This window comes from Phyllobates terribilis, unplaced genomic scaffold, assembly GCF_046119375.1.
Source record: "Phyllobates terribilis strain yellow unplaced genomic scaffold, ASM4611937v1 Scaffold_12__6_contigs__length_324123572, whole genome shotgun sequence".
Lineage (NCBI taxonomy): Eukaryota > Metazoa > Chordata > Amphibia > Anura > Dendrobatidae > Phyllobates > Phyllobates terribilis.
The window spans coordinates 310,634,870-310,658,189 of NW_027362772.1; the positions used below are offsets into that span (position 1 = coordinate 310,634,870).

Consider the following 23,320-nt stretch of genomic DNA (forward strand, 5'->3'; position numbering starts at 1 on the left):
CCATGACTCACAATCCAGAAACGTCAGTGGCTGGATGAAAGATGCAGGAGAATGTCTGGATCCCAGAAACTCACTCAGCTTTTATGCACACACACTGATTATAAGCAAACAGGTCACAGGTGAGGATGTTACCTTTAGTAGCCATTCAAACCCATTTGTGTCAAATTCTGTGCATTTTATCAGGCCAAAATCACCAGGGTATGTGAACTTTTGATCAGGGTCATTTGGATGTTTTTGGTTGTCATTAAGATTTAAAAACAGAAAACACAGTAGTTTGACAATAAATGGCTTCACCCAACCAATAACCATGAGTGGAGAAAACGTTTTTTTGTTATAATTCATATTCTCTGAAACAAGGCCAAGAAAGGAAAAATTCTGCCGGGGTATGTAAACTTTTGAGCACAACTGTACATAGGGTTTTTCAGTGTAAAAAAGGAACCCAAAAACCCCATCAGCAAGTGCAATGGGAATTAATAGAAACACTACCCACCTCTTCTTTCCAACTTCGATCCAGCGCAGAAGGGTCTCCTCATTTTTCTCAGCGGTGAGGACTCCGCTGGCAGCATAGACTTTCTCCGTCCTCCGCCCCGTGTCCGTGTTCGGGCAGCCGTGCGCTCCTGTCTCCTGAGCTGGCATTTTTTTTTTAACGATTTGTGGGAATCTCAAAACTTGGCCCTCCACCGCTCTGCAAGCAATTAGCAGGACAAGAAAATCTAAAAATGGTAACAAAGGTTTAGTTACTTATTAATTAATCTGTCTATATGTCCCTCTGGTACCCCAAGACCACATTTTCAACTTGTGACGAGAATGATGCAAAAAGTGAACATTTTGAACAATCTGTCAGTTATGGGGGCTAATTATTATTATTATTATTATTTAACGCCCTTCTGCTCGATCTCGATCCATGGCGACTTGATGGATGAACGCTCTGTAGGGAGATGGACCTTGTGCAGCCTGGATAGGTCATCAGGGTCTTCTCCACCGTTATTGTGATTGTATCGAGCCATCGGTTGCTTTTCTTCCTTTTCGCCTTCTTTGCTCTTACAGTGTAGGAGGATGGGTCAGAGGTCATATTTAGGAAGCGGAGACCCCTCCCCCCTAAGTGTATATACAACAGTCGTGTAGATCCCATAGTTTCAGATTAATGCCTGTGGACCGTCCCAGTCCTGGACTGATAGTAGGTTTCCTCTCCCCCATTCTCTGTATAAGGGGTAGGGGCAGTGTGACCCTCTGATCAGTAGACCCTTCCCCAGCTCAGATGTTCCCTTGCACTTTAAGGAGTAATCATATTTTGATTTTTTTTTGGCATAAATCAATAGTACAGGTGAAAATAAGAAACTTTATAACAGGGCTGTGGAGTCGGTAAGCCAAACCTGCGACTCCGACGCCTCAATTTCCCTTACACCGACTCCGACTCCCACATATATTGCTTATATTTAAGTGAAAAATTTATTGTAGTACAATGTGAACATCAGACATTTAATCATTTTTATGATACAATAATCAAGATATTTAGATAGAATATAATAATGGATAGATGGAGGGATAGATGTATGGAGGGATAGAGTGTGATAGACAGATGACAGCTACAGACTGCAAATAGTACATTGCACATATCGCACATATAGTTCACACTTTGTACAGAGAGCACATAATAATCACCTACAATATTAGCATTAGTTACCTTCCTGTGACAGAGATGAGCAGTAGTACTTTCACTTTCTCCAGCTCAGGGGCCCAGGAATCGGATCCTGTGCAGGGCAGGTACCCCTCCCCCTCATCTCTCTGGTGAAGACGGCAGAAGACAGGACAGAGGAGGGGAGACTGCCCCCTGCAGTCTGGAGCCGGTGCAGGATGGGAGCACTGCAGCATACAAGTGAGTTTTGATAGGTGCGTACCCCTGCTTCTAGGGGAGGGGGGGGGGCAGCTGCCCCCCCTGCCCCTCGCTGGCTATGACCATGATTCACACACAGCGTTTTTGCGGATCCGTTTTTTTGCAGTAAAATGCAGTGTCTCTGGGCATCCCAGCAAAGTCAATGGGTTTCAAGATATGACATTCAGACACATCGTTTTGTGAGGATCCGTTTTTGGGCTCAAAAAAGGATCCTCACAAAGAACGTCAGTTTGTTCGGCGTTTTTCTAATCTGCTTTTGCTATTGAAAACATTATCTATGAGCTCAAAGACCTTTCAGGTGAAGCAGTTTTTTTAAAAAGCTGATCTGCTTTTGCAGCTGAAAAACATATCCTCAAAAAACGCAGCAAAAACGCTGTGTGTGAATGTAGCCTTAGATCAGGAATAGGACGGACATTTATAGGACATTTCATAACTTTCCCAAATTCCTATGAAAAAATATTCCCCACAAACTGCATTGAACTACTGTACCCAATGTATTATATATTATAGGAGTCGGAGTCGGTCCATTTTATACCGACTCCGACTCCACAGCCCTGCTTTATAATATATCTTACGTCAGAACGCTGCTTCTTTCTCCGCCTGGACTCCTCTTTCATTCTCAATTCCCGGGTAAAGTTGAGTGAATACAGATTGTTCCATTGCTGAGATAGGAGATGGCAGTCAGTGCTCATAGTCCTATGGATTTGGCAGCGGATTGTCTGTCCTCTCTAAATCCTCCTCCTCCATAGAATTAAAAAAGCACCAACTGTCTTCTCCATTCTCAGTAATGGGAATCTGTCTCCACTATATACTGATGGAGAATGAATGATCAGTCCAGGAGGAGAAAGAAGCAGATTTCTCTGATGAGATAGACGGTAAATATTCCAAAAATTCTTATGTTCTCATTTACTATTGATTTATGGAATAGAAATGATGGTTACACTTCCAGCACTTTCTATGCGACAGTTTCTTTACTAGCGATTATTACATCCATCCCAAAAATAATCAAAAAGAAAACTTTGATGAAAACTTCCTTTGTGTACGAGACGGATGTCACAGACAGGACTGATGGCAACGGCGCCGCCGTGTGCGGCAATGAGCCGGTGATATCAAGCAAACAACATGGCGATCGCAGGTTCAGTCACCGAGACGTCTCTGACCCCAGCGCCGATAGCTACACCCCTCACTGCTGCAGAGCATCGCACCTACTGAGCGCTCTCATTGACCGCAGTGATAAAGTGCACTGATGTATTTGCTCTACCCACAGATCTCTCAATGTGGCAATTTCTGATCCGTAGTGGGGTCTTCAAGTTTTATTCTAATCTGGGTGGGTGGTCGTCTCACAATGAAGTCTCTTCTTGCTGTCAGTTACAAATGTTCCATCTGGAAACGAGTCCTGACCTTGTCCTGCAGCAGTCTACACTGGATACAATGTAACAAACCAGCTGCGGTGTATCAGTGCAGCCAGATGTATCACAGAGGATTGGATACAATGTAACAAACCAGCTGCGGTGTATCAGTGCAGCCAGATGTATCACAGAGGATTGGATACAATGTAACAAACCAGCTGCGGTGTATCAGTGCAGCCAGATGTATCACACGGGATTGGATACAATGTAACAAACCAGCTGCAGTGTATCAGTGCAGCCAGATGTATCACACAGGATTGGATACAATGTAACAAACCAGCTGCGGTGTATCAGTGCAGCCAGATGTATCACACAGGATTGGATACAATTTAACAAACCAGCTGCGGTGTATCAGTGCAGCCAGATGTATCACACAGGATTGGATACAATGTAACAAACCAGCAGCTGTGTATCAGTGCAGGCCAGATGTATCACACAGGATTGGATACAATGTAACAAACCAGCAGCCGTGTATCAGTGCAGGCCAGATGTATCGCACAGGATTGTCTACCCTGGATACAATGTAACAAACCAGCAGCCGTGTATCCGTGCAGGCCAGATGTATCACACAGGATTGTCTACACTGGATACAATGTAACAAACCAGCAGCCGTGTATCAGTGCAGGCCAGATGTATCACACAGGATTGGATACAATGTAACAAACCAGCAGCCGTGTATCAGTGCAGGCTAGATGTATCACACGGGATTGGATACAATGTAACAAACCAGCAGCTGTGTATCAGTGCAGGCCAGATGTATCACACAGGATTGTCTACACTGGATACAATGTAACAAACCAGCAGCTGTGTATCAGTGCAGGCCAGATGTATCACACAGGATTGGATACAATGTAACAAACCAGCAGCTGTGTATCAGTGCAGCCAGATGTATCACACAGGATTGTCTACACTGGATACAATGTAACAAACCAGCAGCTGTGTATCAGTGCAGGCCAGATGTATCACACAGGATTGTCTACACTGGATACAATGTAACAAACCAGCAGCTGTGTATCAGTGCAGGACAGATGTATCACACGGGATTGTCTACACTGGATACTATGTAACAAACCAGCAGCTGTGTATCAGTGCAGCCAGATGTATCACACAGGATTGTCTACACTGGATACAATGTAACAAACCAGCAGCTGTGTATCAGTGCAGGACAGATGTATCACACGGGATTGTCTACACTGGATACAATGTAACAAGCCAGCAGCCGTGTATCAGTGCAGGCCAGATGTATCACACGGGATTGTCTACACTGGATACAATGTAACAAACCGGCAGCCGTGTATCAGTGCAGGCCAGATGTATCACACGGGATTGTCTACACTGGATACAATGTAACAAACCAGCAGCCGTGTATCAGTGCAGCCAGATGTATCACACGGGATTGTCTACACTGGATACAATGTAACAAACCAGCAGCTGTGTATCAGTGCAGCCAGATGTATCACACAGGATTGTCTACACTGGATACAATGTAACAAACCAGCAGCTGTGTATCAGTGCAGGCCAGATGTATCACACGGGATTGTCTACACTGGATACAATGTAACAAGCCAGCAGCCGTGTATCAGTGCAGGCCAGATGTATCACACGGGATTGTCTACACTGGATACAATGTAACAAACCAGTAGCCGTGAATCAGTGCAGGCCAGATGTATCACACGGGATTGTCTACACTGGATACAATGTAACAAACCAGTAGCCGTGAATCAGTGCAGGCCAGATGTATCACACAGGATTGTCTACACTGGATACAATGTAACAAACCAGCAGCCGTGTATCAGTGCAGGCCAGATGTATCACACAGGATTGTCTACACTGGATACAATGTAACAAACCAGCAGCAGTGTATCAGTGCAGGCCAGATGTATCACACGGGATTGTCTAAACTGGATACAATGTAACAAACCAGCATCCGTGTATCAGTGCAGGTCAGATGTATCACACGGGATTGTCTACACTGGATACAATGTAACAAACCAGCAGCCGTGTATCAGTGCAGGCCAGATGTATCACACGGGATTGTCTACACTGGATACAATGTAACAAACCAGCAGCCGTGTATCAGTGCAGGCCTGATGTATCACACTGGATTGTCTACACTGGATACAATGTAACAAACCAGCAGCCGTGTATCAGTGCAGGCCAGATGTATCACACGGGATTGTCTACATTGGATACAATGTAACAAACCAGCAGCCGTGTATCAGTGCAGGCCAGATGTATCGCACAGGATTGTCTACCCTGGATACAATGTAACAAACCAGCAGCCGTGTATCCGTGCAGGCCAGATGTATCACACGGGATTGTCTACATTGGATACAATGTAACAAACCAGCAGCCGTGTATCAGTGCAGGCCAGATGTATCGCCTGGATACAATGTAACAAACCAGCAGCCGTGTATCAGTGCAGCCAGATGTATCGCACGGGATTGTCTACACTGGATACAATGTAACAAATCAGCAGCCGTGTATCAATGCAGGCCAGATGTATCACAGGGGATTGTCTACACTGGATACAATGTAACAAACCAGCAGCAGTGTATCAGTGCAGGCCAGATGTATCACACGGGATTGTCTAAACTGGATACAATGTAACAAACCAGCAGCCGTGTATCAGTGCAGGCCAGATGTATCACACGGGATTGTCTACACTGGATACAATGTAACAAACCAGCAGCCGTGTATCAGTGCAGGCCAGATGTATCACACGGGATTGTCTAAACTGGATACAATGTAACAAACCAGCAGCCGTGTATCAGTGCAGGCCAGATGTATCACACGGGATTGTCTACACTGGATACAATGTAACAAACCAGCAGCAGTGTATCAGTGCAGGCCAGATGTATCACACGGGATTGTCTAAACTGGATACAATGTAACAAACCAGCAGCAGTGTATCAGTGCAGGCCAGATGTATCACACGGGATTGTCTAAACTGGATACAATGTAACAAACCAGCATCCGTGTATCAGTGCAGGTCAGATGTATCACACGGGATTGTCTACACTGGATACAATGTAACAAACCAGCAGCCGTGTATCAGTGCAGGCCAGATGTATCACACGGGATTGTCTACACTGGATACAATGTAACAAACCAGCAGCGAGCGTGTATCAGTGCAGGCCTGATGTATCACACTGGATTGTCTACACTGGATACAATGTAACAAACCAGCAGCCGTGTATCAGTGCAGGCCAGATGTATCACACGGGATTGTCTACACTGGATACAATGTAACAAACCAGCAGCCGTGTATCAATGCAGGCCAGATGTATCACACAGGATTGTCTACACTGGATACAATGTAACAAACCAGCAGCAGTGTATCAGTGCAGGCCAGATGTATCACACGGGATTGTCTAAACTGGATACAATGTAACAAACCAGCATCCGTGTATCAGTGCAGGTCAGATGTATCACACGGGATTGTCTACACTGGATACAATGTAACAAACCAGCAGCCGTGTATCAATGCAGGCCAGATGTATCACACGGGATTGTCTACACTGGATACAATGTAACAAACCAGCAGCCGTGTATCAGTGCAGGCCAGATGTATCACACGGGATTGTCTACACTGGATACAATGTAACAAACCAGCAGCAGTGTATCAGTGCAGGCCAGATGTATCACACGGGATTGTCTACACTGGATACAATGTAACAAACCAGCAGCCGTGTATCAATGCAGGCCAGATGTATCACACGGGATTGTCTACACTGGATACAATGTAACAAACCAGCAGCAGTGTATCAGTGCAGGCCAGATGTATCACACAGGATTGTCTACACTGGATACAATGTAACAAACCAGCAGCTGTGTATCAGTGCAGGCCAGATGTATCACACAGGATTGTCTACACTGGATACAATGTAACAAACCAGCAGCCGTGTATCAGTGCAGGCCAGATGTATCACACGGGATTGTCTACACTGGATACAATGTAACAAACCAGCAGCCGTGTATCAGTGCAGGCCAGATGTATCACACGGGATTGTCTACACTGGATACAATGTAACAAACCAGCAGCCGTGTATCAGTGCAGGCCAGATGTATCACACGGGATTGTCTACACTGGATACAATGTAACAAACCAGCAGCAGTGTATCAGTGCAGGCCAGATGTATCACACGGGATTGTCTACACTGGATACAATGTAACAAACCAGCAGCAGTGTATCAGTGCAGGCCAGATGTATCACACGGGATTGTCTACACTGGATACAATGTAACAAACCAGCAGCCGTGTATCAGTGCAGGCCAGATGTATCACACGGGATTGTCTACACTGGATACAATGTAACAAACCAGCAGCCGTGTATCAGTGCAGGCCTGATGTATCACACTGGATTGTCTACACTGGATACAATGTATCAAACCAGCAGCTGTGTATCAGTGCAGGCCAGATGTATCACACAGGATTGTCTACACTGGATACAATGTAACAAACCAGCAGCCGAGTATTAGTGCAGGCCAGATGTATCACACGGAATTGTCTACACTGGATACAATGTAACAAACCAGCAGCCGTGTATCAGTGCAGCCAGATGTATTACACGGTATTGTCTACACTGGATACAATATAACAAACCAGTAGCCGTGAATCAGTGCAGGCCAGATGTATCACACGGGATTGTCTACACTGGATACAATGTAACAAACCAGCAGCCGTGTATCAGTGCAGCCAGATGTATTACACGGTATTGTCTAAACTGGATACAATGTAACAAACCAGCAGCCGTGTATCAGTGCAGGTCAGATGTATCACACGGGATTGTCTACACTGGATACAATGTAACAAACCGGCAGCCGTGTATCAGTGCAGGCCAGATGTATCACACGGGATTGTCTACACTGGATACAATGTAACAAACCAGCAGCCGTGTATCGGTGCAGGCCAGATGTATCACACGGGATTGTCTACACTGGATACAATGTAACAAACCAGCAGCCGTGTATCAGTGCAGGCCTGATGTATCACACTGGATTGTCTACACTGGATACAATGTATCAAACCAGCAGCTGTGTATCAGTGCAGGCCAGATGTATCACACAGGATTGTCTACACTGGATACAATGTAACAAACCAGCAGCCGAGTATTAGTGCAGGCCAGATGTATCACACGGAATTGTCTACACTGGATACAATGTAACAAACCAGCAGCCGTGTATCAGTGCAGCCAGATGTATTACACGGTATTGTCTACACTGGATACAATGTAACAAACCAGTAGCCGTGTATCAGTGCAGGCCAGATGTATCACACGGGATTGTCTACACTGGATACAATGTAACAAACCGGCAGCCGTGTATCAGTGCAGGCCAGATGTATCACACGGGATTGTCTACACTGGATACAATGTAACAAACCAGCAGCCGTGTATCAGTGCAGGCCAGATGTATCGCACAGGATTGTCTACCCTGGATACAATGTAACAAACCAGCAGCCGTGTATCAGTGCAGGCCAGATGTATCGCACAGGATTGTCTACCCTGGATACAATGTAACAAACCAGCAGCCGTGTATCCGTGCAGGCCAGATGTATCACACGGGATTGTCTACACTGGATACAATGTAACAAACCAGCAGCCGTGTATCAGTGCAGGCCTGATGTATCACACTGGATTGTCTACACTGGATACAATGTAACAAACCAGCAGCCGTGTATCAGTGCAGGCCAGATGTATCACACAGGATTGTCTACACTGGATACAATGTAACAAACCAGCAGCCGTGTATCAGTGCAGGCCATATGTATCACACGGGATTGTCTACACTGGATACAATGTAACAAACCAGCAGCCGTGTATCAATGCAGGCCAGATGTATCACACGGGATTGTCTACACTGGATACAATGTAACAAACCAGCAGCCGTGTATCAATGCAGGCCAGATGTATCACACGGGATTGTCTACACTGGATACAATGTAACAGACCAGTAGCCGTGAATCAGTGCAGGCCAGATGTATCACACGGGATTGTCTACACTGGATACAATGTAACAAACCAGCAGCCGTGTATCAGTGCAGGCCAGATGTATCACACGGGATTGTCTACCCTGGATACAATGTAACAAACCAGCAGCCGTATATCAGTGCAGGCTAGATGTATCACACAGGATTGTCTACACTGGATACAATGTAACAAACCAGCAGCTGTGTATCAATGCAGGCCAGATGTATCACACAGGATTGTCTACACTGGATACAATGTAACAAACCAGCAGCCGTGTATCAGTGCAGGCCAGATGTATCACACAGGATTGTCTACATTGGATACAATGTAACAAACCAGCAGCCGAGTATCAGTGCAGGCCAGATGTATCGCACAGGATTGTCTACCCTGGATACAATGTAACAAACCAGCAGCCGTGTATCCGTGCAGGCCAGATGTATCACACGGGATTGTCTACATTGGATACAATGTAACAAACCAGCAGCCGTGTATCAGTGCAGGCCAGATGTATCGCACAGGATTGTCTACCCTGGATACAATGTAACAAACCAGCAGCCGTGTATCAGTGCAGCCAGATGTATCACACAGGATTGTCTACACTGGATACAATGTAACAAATCAGCAGCCGTGTATCAATGCAGGCTAGATGTATCACACAGGATTGTCTACACTGGATACAATGTAACAAACCAGCAGCAGTGTATCAGTGCAGGCCAGATGTATCACACGGGATTGTCTAAACTGGATACAATGTAACAAACCAGCATCCGTGTATCAGTGCAGGTCAGATGTATCACACGGGATTGTCTACACTGGATACAATGTAACAAACCAGCAGCCGTGTATCAGTGCAGGCCAGATGTATCGCACAGGATTGTCTACCCTGGATACAATGTAACAAACCAGCAGCCGTGTATCAGTGCAGGCCAGATGTATCGCACAGGATTGTCTACCCTGGATACAATGTAACAAACCAGCAGCCGTGTATCCGTGCAGGCCAGATGTATCACACGGGATTGTCTACACTGGATACAATGTAACAAACCAGCAGCCGTGTATCAGTGCAGGCCTGATGTATCACACTGGATTGTCTACACTGGATACAATGTAACAAACCAGCAGCCGTGTATCAGTGCAGGCCAGATGTATCACACGGGATTGTCTACACTGGATACAATGTAACAAACCAGCAGCAGTGTATCAGTGCAGGCCAGATGTATCACACGGGATTGTCTACACTGGATACAATGTAACAAACCAGCAGCCGTGTATCAATGCAGGCCAGATGTATCACACAGGATTGTCTACACTGGATACAATGTAACAAACCAGCAGCAGTGTATCAGTGCAGGCCAGATGTATCACACGGGATTGTCTAAACTGGATACAATGTAACAAACCAGCATCCGTGTATCAGTGCAGGCCAGATGTATCACACGGGATTGTCTACACTGGATACAATGTAACAAACCAGCAGCCGTGTATCAATGCAGGCCAGATGTATCACACGGGATTGTCTACACTCGATACACTGCTGCTGGTTTGTTACATTGTATCAGTGCAGGCCAGATGTATCACACAGGATTGTCTACACTGGATACAATGTAACAAACCAGCAGCTGTGTATCAGTGCAGGCCAGATGTATCACACAGGATTGTCTACACTGGATACAATGTAACAAACCAGCAGCAGTGTATCAGTGCAGGCCAGATGTATCACACGGGATTGTCTACACTGGATACAATGTAACAAACCAGCAGCCGTGTATCAGTGCAGGCCAGATGTATCACACGGGATTGTCTACACTGGATACAATGTAACAAACCAGCAGCCGTGTATCAATGCAGGCCAGATGTATCACACGGGATTGTCTACACTGGATACAATGTAACAAACCAGCAGCAGTGTATCAGTGCAGGCCAGATGTATCACACGGGATTGTCTACACTGGATACAATGTAACAAACCAGCAGCAGTGTATCAGTGCAGGCCAGATGTATCACACGGGATTGTCTACACTGGATACAATGTAACAAACCAGCAGCCGTGTATCAGTGCAGGCCTGATGTATCACACTGGATTGTCTACACTGGATACAATGTATCAAACCAGCAGCTGTGTATCAGTGCAGGCCAGATGTATCACACAGGATTGTCTACACTGGATACAATGTAACAAACCAGCAGCCGAGTATTAGTGCAGGCCAGATGTATCACACGGAATTGTCTACACTGGATACAATGTAACAAACCAGCAGCCGTGTATCAGTGCAGCCAGATGTATTACACGGTATTGTCTACACTGGATACAATGTAACAAACCAGTAGCCGTGAATCAGTGCAGGCCAGATGTATCACACGGGATTGTCTACACTGGATACAATGTAACAAACCAGCAGCCGTGTATCAGTGCAGCCAGATGTATTACACGGTATTGTCTAAACTGGATACAATGTAACAAACCAGCAGCCGTGTATCAGTGCAGGTCAGATGTATCACACGGGATTGTCTACACTGGATACAATGTAACAAACCGGCAGCCGTGTATCAGTGCAGGCCAGATGTATCACACGGGATTGTCTACACTGGATACAATGTAACAAACCAGCAGCCGTGTATCAGTGCAGGCCAGATGTATCACACGGGATTGTCTACACTGGATACAATGTAACAAACCAGCAGCCGTGTATCAGTGCAGGCCTGATGTATCACACTGGATTGTCTACACTGGATACAATGTATCAAACCAGCAGCTGTGTATCAGTGCAGGCCAGATGTATCACACAGGATTGTCTACACTGGATACAATGTAACAAACCAGCAGCCGAGTATTAGTGCAGGCCAGATGTATCACACGGAATTGTCTACACTGGATACAATGTAACAAACCAGCAGCCGTGTATCAGTGCAGGCCAGATGTATTACACGGTATTGTCTACACTGGATACAATGTAACAAACCAGTAGCCGTGAATCCGTGCAGGCCAGATGTATCACACGGGATTGTCTACACTGGATACAATGTAACAAACCAGCAGCCGTGTATCAGTGCAGGCCAGATGTATCACACAGGATTGTCTACACTGGATACAATGTAACAAACCAGCAGCCGTGTATCAGTGCAGGCCAGATGTATCACACGGGATTGTCTACACTGGATACAATGTAACAAACCAGCAGCCGTGTATCAATGCAGGCCAGATGTATCACACGGGATTGTCTACACTGGATACAATGTAACAAACCAGCAGCCGTGTATCAGTGCAGGCCAGATGTATCACACGGGATTGTCTACACTGGATACAATGTAACAAACCAGCAGCCGTGTATCAATGCAGGCCAGATGTATCACACGGGATTGTCTACACTGGATACAATGTAACAAACCAGCAGCCGTGTATCAGTGCAGGCCAGATGTATCACACGGGATTGTCTACCCTGGATACAATGTAACAAACCAGCAGCCGTGTATCAATGCAGGCCAGATGTATCACACGGGATTGTCTACACTGGATACAATGTAACAAACCAGCAGCCGTGTATCAGTGCAGGCCAGATGTATCACACTGGATTGTCTACACTGGATACAATGTATCAAACCAGCAGCTGTGTATCAGTGCAGGCCAGATGTATCACACAGGATTGTCTACACTGGATACAATGTAACAAACCAGCAGCCGAGTATTAGTGCAGGCCAGATGTATCACACGGAATTGTCTACACTGGATACAATGTAACAAACCATCAGCCGTGTATCAGTGCAGCCAGATGTATTACACGGTATTGTCTACACTGGATACAATGTAACAAACCAGCAGCCGTGTATCAGTGCTGCCAGATGTATCACACGGGATTGTCTACACTGGATACAATGTAACAAACCTGCAGCCGTGTATCAGTGCAGCCAGATGTATTACACGGTATTGTCTACACTGGATACAATGTAACAAACCAGCAGCCGTGTATCAGTGCTGCCAGATGTATCACACGGGATTGTCTACACTGGATACAATGTAACAAACCTGCAGCCAGATGTATCACACGGGATTGTCTACACTGGATACAATGTAACAAACCAGCAGCCGTGTATCAGTGCAGCCAGATGTATCACACGGGATTGTCTACACTGGATACAATGTAACAAACCAGCAGCCGTGTATCAGTGCAGTCCAGATGTATCACACAGGATTGTCTACACTGGATACAATGTAACAAACCAGCAGCCGTGTATCAGTGCAGTCCAGATGTATCGCACAGGATTGTCTACACTGGATACAATGTAACAAACCAGCAGCCGTGTATCAATGCTGGCCAGATGTATCACACAGGATTGTCTACACTGGATACAATGTAACAAACCAGCAGCCGTGTATCAGTGCAGGCCAGATGTATCGCACAGGATTGTCTACACTGGATACAATGTAACAAATCAGCAGCTGTGTATCAGTGCAGGCCAGATGTATCACACAGGATTGTCTACCCTGGATACAATGTAACAAACCAGCAGCCGTATATCAGTGCAGGCCAGATGTATCACACGGGATTGTCTACCCTGGATACAATGTAAGAAACCAGCAGCGTATATCAGTGCAGGCCAGATGTATCACACAGGATTGTCTACACTGGATACAATGTAACAAACCAGCAGCCGTGTATCAGTGCAGGCCAGATGTATCACACAGGATTGTCTACACTGGATACAATGTAACAAACCAGCAGCCGTGTATCAGTGCAGGCCAGATGTATCTCACAGGATTGTCTACACTGGATACAATGTAACAAACCAGCAGCTGTGTATCAGTGCAGGCCAGATGTATCACACAGGATTGTCTACACTGGATACAATGTAACAAACCAGCAGCCGTTTATCAATGCAGTCCAGATGTATCACACAGGATTGTCTACACTGGATACAATGTAACAAACCTGCAGCCGTGTATCAGTGCAGGCCAGATGTATCACACAGGATTGTCTACCCTGGATACAATGTAAGAAACCAGCAGCGTATATCAGTGCAGGCCAGATGTATCACACAGGATTGTCTACACTGGATACAATGTAACAAACCAGCAGCTGTGTATCAATGCGGGCCAGATGTATCACACTGGATTGTCTACACTGGATACAATGTAACAAACCAGCAGCCGTGTATCAGTGCAGGCCAGATGTATCACACGGGATTGTCTACACTGGATACAATGTAACAAACCAGCAGCCGTGTATCAGTGCGGGCCAGATGTATCACACAGGATTGTCTACACTGGATACAATGTAACAAACCAGCAGCCGTGTATCAGTGCAGGCCAGATGTATCACACAGGATTGTCTACACTGGATACAATGTAACAAACCAGCAGCCGTGTATCAATGCAGTCCAGATGTATCACACAGGATTGTCTACACTGGATACAATGTAACAAACCAGCAGCTGTGTATCAGTGCAGACCAGATGTATCACACAGGATTGTCTACACTGGATACAATGTAACAAACCAGCAGCTGTGTATCAGTGCAGGCCAGATGTATCACACAGGATTGTCTACACTGGATACAATGTAACAAACCAGCAGCCGTGTATCAATGCAGGCCAGATGTATCACACGGGATTGTCTACACTGGATACAATGTAACAAACCAGCAGCCGTGTATCAGTGCAGGCCAGATGTATCACACAGGATTGTCTACACTGGATACAATGTAACAAACCAGCAGCCGTGTATCAATGCAGTCCAGATGTATCACACAGGATTGTCTACACTGGATACAATGTAACAAACCAGCAGCTGTGTATCAGTGCAGACCAGATGTATCACACAGGATTGTCTACACTGGATACAATGTAACAAACCAGCAGCTGTGTATCAGTGCAGGAGCAGTAGTCAGTAGTGTGAAGTCACAGCCTCAGTATTAATAATGCAGATGAGGCTGTTACAACATTTGCATTGCAGATTGTGTCTGGAGATCACACCTTCCTCCTCCTCCTCCTCCTCCTCCTCCTCCTCCTCCATAGGTGTCATTGTTTTAGGCTGACAGCAGTCCCAGCTTGTCCACATTACTATATAGCCAGGAGTCCGGAGGTTCGGAGTTATAATGGGGTGTATAGCTGGTCACCCATCATATCTGTCTGTGCTGCTGTCAGATGGTCGCAGCACTGGGCAGATGTGCCAGGCAGTGACGCTGGGTGCCGGGCAGTGGCGCTGGGTGCCGGGCAGTGGCGCTGGGTGCCGGGCAGTGGCGCTGTGTGCCGGGCAGTGGCGCTGTGTGCCGGGCAGTGGCGTTGGGTGCCGGGCAGTGGCGTTGGGTGCCGGGCAGTGGCGCTGTGTGCCGGGCAGTGGCGCTGGGTGCCGGGCAGTGGCGCTGGGTGCCGGGCAGTGGCGCTGGGTGCCAGGCAGTGGCGCTGGGTGCCAGGCAGTGACGCTGGGTGCCAGGCAGTGACGCTGGGTGCCATCTTCTGGTTGAGCGCTCCTGACTGCTCTGTTCACCTTCTTCGAGACTCTAAAACAGCAAATCTGCCAACGTGTGAAATAATAAATGCCGCGGTGTCGTACTGGTGGATATATGGGCAGTGGTGCCAGGAATACCAGCAAGCAAGAGAAACAAGATGGGCATGATCATCCAGAAGAGAAGCAGCAAAGACATTATTCATATACATGGTTGTCCAAAAGTATGTGGACAGAAAGTGTAATAAGGTTATGAAGGGGGAAATTTATCAAACATCAATTGCCCTTAGCAACCAATCAGATTCCACTTTTCATTCCTAACAGACTCTTTGGAAAATGAAAGGTGGAATCTGATTGGTTGCTAAGGGCAACTGAGCCAGTTTCACAGATCTAGTTTTCACAGATAGATCTCCCCCAAATCTGTTTTCTTTTCAGATAATTCAGATAACACATAATGGCAAATTAATTTAAATACAGATCAAAGAAAATGGACTTTAACAGAGTATTGGAAATCTCAAAATGCTGAAACCATAAGAGCAAATTGGGTTGAAACATTTGGTACTCGAGCCCCAAAGAGACAAACCATTTACCGCATTTGTGACAGATTCAATGCCACTGGCTCAATCCTTAATGCTCCAAAAACTGCTCGACCCCAAACAGTCTGTACAGAAGATAAGAAACAACTTGTTGCTGAAACACTTGTTCAGAGTCCAAAAAAGTCACCAGAAGAGCCTCTCTGGAATTGGGAATTTCACGAGCTTCTATCATGCCAATCCTGAAATCTATTTGGTGGAAGCTGATCCTCCACGTCTAATTCATGGTTTATTGGAGGATGATCCAGACAGGCGGCTGCAATTTAGTGAGATTATGCTCAACGAAATGGAAGAAAATCCAGTAATTTTAGATAACCTTATGTGGAGTGATGAAGCTTCTTTCCCATTCTCCGGCCATATTAACAGACATAATTGTATTTACTGGTATTATGAGAACATGCATTTAACATTAGAGCAACAAATACATGAGCCGGGTGTCAATGTTTGGGGGGGTATTTCAAGTTTTGGTGTTTAGGACCAATATTTTTTGATGGAACAGTCACAGGAGATAAGTATCTGGAAATTCTAATGAATCAAGTTGTTCCCCAGTTACAGCAACAGCCTAATTCACATGACCTTTATTTCCAACAAGATTGCGCCCCTCTACATTATTCAAGAGTACTCCGCGAGTATCTCCATGAAACAGTTCCTAATAAATGGATTGGCCGAAGAGGCCCACTTGATTGGCCGGCACGTTCACCAGACTTGACCCCAATGGATTTTTTCTTTTGGGGAGTACTCAAGGACAAAGTTTTATAGTCGAAAACCAAAAAGTATCAGTGATTTTAAAAATTCCATAAGAGATGCATTTCAAGAAATTATTACCCAAAGAGACTTGTGCAAAAAAGTTTGTCGCAGCGAAAGAGACGACTTCAAAGCTGAGCAAATTATAATGGAAAACAGTGTGAGCCCCTGCAGTGATGACATTTAAGGGCTTTTGTATTATTGTTCAGAATAAAATGTAATTGTCAATGTTATGCTTGTGTCAGTAAATATAATTTTATATAGAAATCAAAATAAATGTTATTGTTTTCTGTCCACCTACTTTTGGACCACCCTGTATAAACTGCAGGATCCAGAGCTTGTGATATCACATCTTATTACAGTACAGTGATATAAGAGGAGCGGTGATATCACATCTTATTACAGTACAGTGATATAAGAGGAGCGGTGATATCACATCTTATTACAGTACAGTGATATAAGAGGAGCGGTGATATCACATCTTATTACAGTACAGGGTGATATAAGAGGAGCAGTGACATCACATCTTATTACAGTACAAGGAGATATAAGAGGAGCGGTGACATCACATCTTATTACAGTACAAGGAGATATAAGAGGAGCGATGATATCACATCTTATTACAGTACAAGGAGATATAAGAGGAGCGGTGATATCACATCTTATTACAGTACAAGGAGATATAAGAGGAGCGATGATATCACATCTTATTACAGTACAGGAGATATAAGAGGAGCGGTGATATCACATCTTATTACAGTACAGGGAGATATAAGAGGAGCGGTGATATCACATCTTATTACAGTACAGGAGATATAAGAGGAGTGGTGATATCACATCTTATTACAGTACAGAGTGATATAAGAGGAGCGGTGATATCACATCTTATTACAGTACAGGTGATATAAGAGGAGCGATGATATCACATCTTATTACAGTACAGGGAGATATAAGAGGAGCGGTGATATCACATCTTATTACAGTACAGGGAGATATAAGAGGAGCGGTGATATCACATCTTATTACAGTACAGGGAGATATAAGAGGAGCGGTGATATCACATCTTATTACAGTACAGGGAGATATAAGAGGAGCGGTGATATCACATCTTATTACAGTACAGGGGGATATAAGAGGAGCTGTGATATCACATCTTATTACAGTACAGGGAGATATAAGAGGAGCGGTGATATCACATCTTATTACAGTACAGGGAGATATAAGAGGAGCGGTGATATCACATCTTATTACAGTACAGGAGATATAAGAGGAGCGGTGATATCACATATTATTACAGTACAGGTGATATAAGAGGAGCGGTGATATCACATCTTATTACAGTACAGGTGATATAAGAGGAGCGATGATATCACATCTTATTACAGTACAGGGGATATAAGAGGAGCGGTGATATCACATCTTATTACAGTACAGGTGATATAAGAGGAGCGGTGATATCACATCTTATTACAGTACAGGGGATATAAGAGGAGCGGTGATATCACATCTTATTACAGTACAGGTGATATAAGAGGAGCGATGATATCACATCTTATTACAGTACAGGGGATATAAGAGGAGGGGTGATATCACATCTTATTACAGTACAGGTGATATAAGAGGAGCGGTGATATCACATCTTATTACAGTACAGGGGGATATAAGAGGAGCGGTGATATCACATCTTATTACAGTACAGGGGGATATAAGAGGAGCGGTGATATCACATCTTATTACAGTACAGGTGATATAAGAGGAGCGGTGATATCACATCTTATTACAGTACAGGGGGATATAAGAGGAGTGGTGATATCACATCTTATTACAGTACAGGGAGATATAAGAGGAGTGGTGATATCACATCTTATTACAGTACAGGGTGATATAAGAGGAGCGGTGATATCACATCTTATTACAGTACAGGTGATATAAGAGGAGCGGTGATATCACATCTTATTACAGTACAGGGGATATAAGAGGAGCGGTGATATCACATCTTATTACAGTATAGGTGATGCAATCTGAAATTCACCTCTCTGCTGCCTGTCCCACCCTCATGCTTTACACTGCAGTTTTGCTTGTCTGAATTGACTAATTTGTACAAATGCAAGTTTTTTCAAAGCATTAGTAAAGTCTAAAGCGAGTCACATGACAGACCACCATGTGTGACTGCCCCCCAAATACTGGGAACGTTTCTAAGGAGAAAGCTCGTCCCTCCAGATTCATCTGTATTCAGCACAGACATCTGCATTAATTACGTTTCACAAAGGATAATATTACTGTATGGTCATAATATATAATGGATGATGATGGTTCTCAACCTCCCTCTTCAGGTCAGCCTCAATGACTCCCACAATCAGATCGTCGTCCACTGGGCTGGAGAGAGAAGTAACGTCATCGTGGGTCTCACCAGAGACAGTCTGGGGTCTCTGGGCACCAAGAGCAGCAATGTGAGTGACCATGGAGTCCGAGGGAGGGAGGACACGGGAGTCCGAGGGAGGGAGGGAGGGAGGACACGGGAGTCCGAGGGAGGGAGGGAGGGAGGACACGGGAGTCCGAGGGAGGGAGGGAGGGAGGACACGGGAGTCCGAGGGAGGGAGGGAGGACACGGGAGTCCGAGGGAGGGAGGGAGGACACGGGAGTCCGAGGGAGGGAGGACACGGGAGTCCGAGGGAGGGAGGGAGGGAGGGAGGACACGGGAGTCCGAGGGAGGGAGGACACGGGAGTCCGAGGGAGGGAGGACACGGGAGTCCGAGGGAGGGAGGACACGGGAGTCCGAGGGAGGGAGGGAGGGAGGACACGGGAGTCCGAGGGAGGGAGGGAGGACACGGGAGTCCGAGGGAGGGAGGGAGGGAGGACACGGGAGTCCGAGGGAGGGAGGGAGGGAGGACACGGGAGTCCGAGGGAGGGAGGACACGGGAGTCCGAGGGAGGGAGGGAGGGAGGACACGGGAGTCCGAGGGAGGGAGGGAGGGAGGACACGGGAGTCCGAGGGAGGGAGGACACGGGAGTCCGAGGGAGGGAGGGAGGGAGGACACGGGAGTCCGAGGGAGGGAGGGAGGGAGGACACGGGAGTCCGAGGGAGGGAGGACACGGGAGTCCGAGGGAGGGAGGGAGGGAGGACACGGGAGTCCGAGGGAGGGAGGGAGGACACGGGAGTCCGAGGGAGGGAGGGAGGGAGGACACGGGAGTCCGAGGGAGGGAGGGAGGGAGGACACGGGAGTCCGAGGGAGGGAGGGAGGGAGGACACGGGAGTCCGAGGGAGGGAGGGAGGGAGGACACGGGAGTCCGAGGGAGGGAGGGAGGGAGGACACGGGAGTCCGAGGGAGGGAGGGAGGGAGGACACGGGAGTCCGAGGGAGGGAGGGAGGGAGGACACGGGAGTCCGAGGGAGGGAGGGAGGGAGGACACGGGAGTCCGAGGGAGGGAGGGAGGGAGGACACGGGAGTCCGAGGGAGGGAGGGAGGACACGGGAGTCCGAGGGAGGGAGGGAGGGAGGACACGGGAGTCCGAGGGAGGGAGGGAGGGAGGACACGGGAGTCCGAGGGAGGGAGGGAGGGAGGACACGGGAGTCCGAGGGAGGGAGGGAGGGAGGACACGGGAGTCCGAGGGAGGGAGGGAGGACACGGGAGTCCGAGGGAGGGAGGGAGGGAGGGAGGACACGGGAGTCCGAGGGAGGGAGGGAGGGAGGGAGGACACGGGAGTCCGAGGGATGGAGGGAGGGAGGGAGGACACGGGAGTCCGAGGGAGGGAGGGAGGACACGGGAGTCCGAGGGAGGGAGGGAGGGAGGGAGGACACGGGAGTCCGAGGGAGGGAGGGAGGGAGGGAGGACACGGGAGTCCGAGGGAGGGAGGGAGGGAGGGAGGACACGGGAGTCCGAGGGAGGGAGGGAGGGAGGGAGGGAGGACACGGGAGTCCGAGGGAGGGAGGGAGGGAGGGAGGGAGGACACGGGAGTCCGAGGGAGGGAGGGAGGGAGGGAGGACACGGGAGTCCGAGGGAGGGAGGGAGGACACGGGAGTCCGAGGGAGGGAGGGAGGGAGGGAGGACACGGGAGTCCGAGGGAGGGAGGGAGGACACGGGAGTCCGAGGGAGGGAGGGAGGACACGGGAGTCCGAGGGAGGGAGGGAGGACACGGGAGTCCGAGGGAGGGAGGGAGGACACGGGAGTCCGAGGGAGGGAGGGAGGGAGGGAGGACACGGGAGTCCGAGGGAGGGAGGGAGGGAGGACACGGGAGTCCGAGGGAGGGAGGGAGGGAGGACACGGGAGTCCGAGGGAGGGAGGGAGGACACGGGAGTCCGAGGGAGGGAGGGAGGACACGGGAGTCCGAGGGAGGGAGGACACGGGAGTACGAGGGAGGGAGGACACGGGAGTCCGAGGGAGGGAGGACACGGGAGTCCGAGGGAGGGAGGACACGGGAGTCCGAGGGAGGGAGGGAGGGAGGACACGGGAGTCCGAGGGAGGGAGGGAGGGAGGGAGGACCCGGGAGTCCGAGGGAGGGAGGGAGGGAGGACACGGGAGTCCGAGGGAGGGAGGGAGGGAGGACACGGGAGTCCGAGGGAGGGAGGGAGGGAGGACACGGGAGTCCGAGGGAGGGAGGGAGGGAGGACACGGGAGTCCGAGGGAGGGAGGACACGGGAGTCCGAGGGAGGGAGGACACGGGAGTCCGAGGGAGGGAGGGAGGACACGGGAGTCCGAGGGAGGGAGGGAGGACACGGGAGTCCGAGGGAGGGAGGGAGGGAGGACACGGGAGTCCGAGGGAGGGAGGACATGGGAGTCCGAGGGAGGGAGGGAGGGAGGACACGGGAGTCCGAGGGAGGACACGGGAGTCCGAGGGAGGACACGGGAGTCCGAGGGAGGACACGGGAGTCCGAGGGAGGGAGGGAGGGAGGGAGGACACGGGAGTCCGAGGGAGGACACGGGAGTCCGAGGGAGGGAGGGAGGGAGGACACGGGAGTCCGAGGGAGGGAGGGAGGGAGGACACGGGAGTCCGAGGGAGGGAGGGAGGGAGGACACGGGAGTCCGAGGGAGGGAGGGAGGGAGGACACGGGAGTCCGAGGGAGGGAGGGAGGGAGGACACGGGAGTCCGAGGGAGGGAGGGAGGGAGGACACGGGAGTCCGAGGGAGGGAGGGAGGGAGGACACGGGAGTCCGAGGGAGGGAGGACACGGGAGTCCGAGGGAGGGAGGACACGGGAGTCCGAGGGAGGGAGGGAGGGAGGACACGGGAGTCCGAGGGAGGGAGGGAGGACACGGGAGTCCGAGGGAGGGAGGGAGGACACGGGAGTCCGAGGGAGGGAGGGAGGACACGGGAGTCCGAGGGAGGGAGGACACGGGAGTCCGAGGGAGGCAGGGAGGGAGGACACGGGAGTCCGAGGGAGGGAGGGAGGACACGGGAGTCCGAGGGAGGGAGGACACGGGAATCCGAGGGAGGGAGGACACGGGAGTCCGAGGGAGGGAGGGAGGACACGGGAGTCCGAGGGAGGGAGGGAGGGAGGACACGGGAGTCCGAGGGAGGGAGGGAGGACACGGGAGTCCGAGGGAGGGAGGACACGGGAGTCCGAGGGAGGGAGGGAGGGAGGACACGGGAGTCCGAGGGAGGGAGGGAGGGAGGACACGGGAGTCCGAGGGAGGGAGGACACGGGAGTCCGAGGGAGGGAGGGAGGACACGGGAGTCCGAGGGAGGGAGGACACGGGAATCCGAGGGAGGGAGGACACGGGAGTCCGAGGGAGGGAGGGAGGACAAGGGAGGGAGGGAGGACAAGGGAGGGAAGGAGGACACGGGAGTCCGAGGGAGGGAGGGAGGACCCGGGAGTCTGAGGGAGGGAGGGAGGACACGGGAATCCGAGGGAGGGAGGACACGGGAGTCCGAGGGAGGGAGGGAGGGAGGACGAGGGAGGACACGGGAGTCCGAGGGAGGGAGGGAGGACACGGGAGTCCGAGGGAGGGAGGGAGGACAAGGGAGGGAGGGAGGACGCGGGAGTCGGAGGGAGGGAGGACGCGAGAGTCGGAGGGAGGGAGGACGCGAGAGTCGGAGGGAGGGAGGACGCGAGAGTCGGAGGGAGGGAGGACGCGAGAGTCGGAGGGAGGGAGGACGCGAGAGTCGGAGGGAGGGAGGACGCGAGAGTCGGAGGGAGGGAGGACGCGAGAGTCGGAGGGAGGGAGGACGCGGGAGTCGGAGAGAGGGAGGGAGGACGAGGGAGGGAGGGAGGGAGGACACGGGAGTCCGAGGGAGGGAGGGAGGGAGGACACGGGAGTCCGAGGGAGGGAGGACA

At 49.3% G+C, this 23,320-nt stretch overlaps 1 protein-coding gene across 1 annotated transcript in view; it reads left to right on the plus strand.

Moving 5' to 3' along the window:
* The window catches only part of SORL1 (sortilin related receptor 1), a 265,489-nt gene that overhangs the window by 14,469 nt on the left and 227,700 nt on the right, over window positions 1–23,320 (plus strand). The window contains 1 exon segment of the mRNA XM_073657402.1: window positions 19,384–19,500. Coding sequence (XP_073513503.1) covers window positions 19,384–19,500 — 117 coding nt within the window.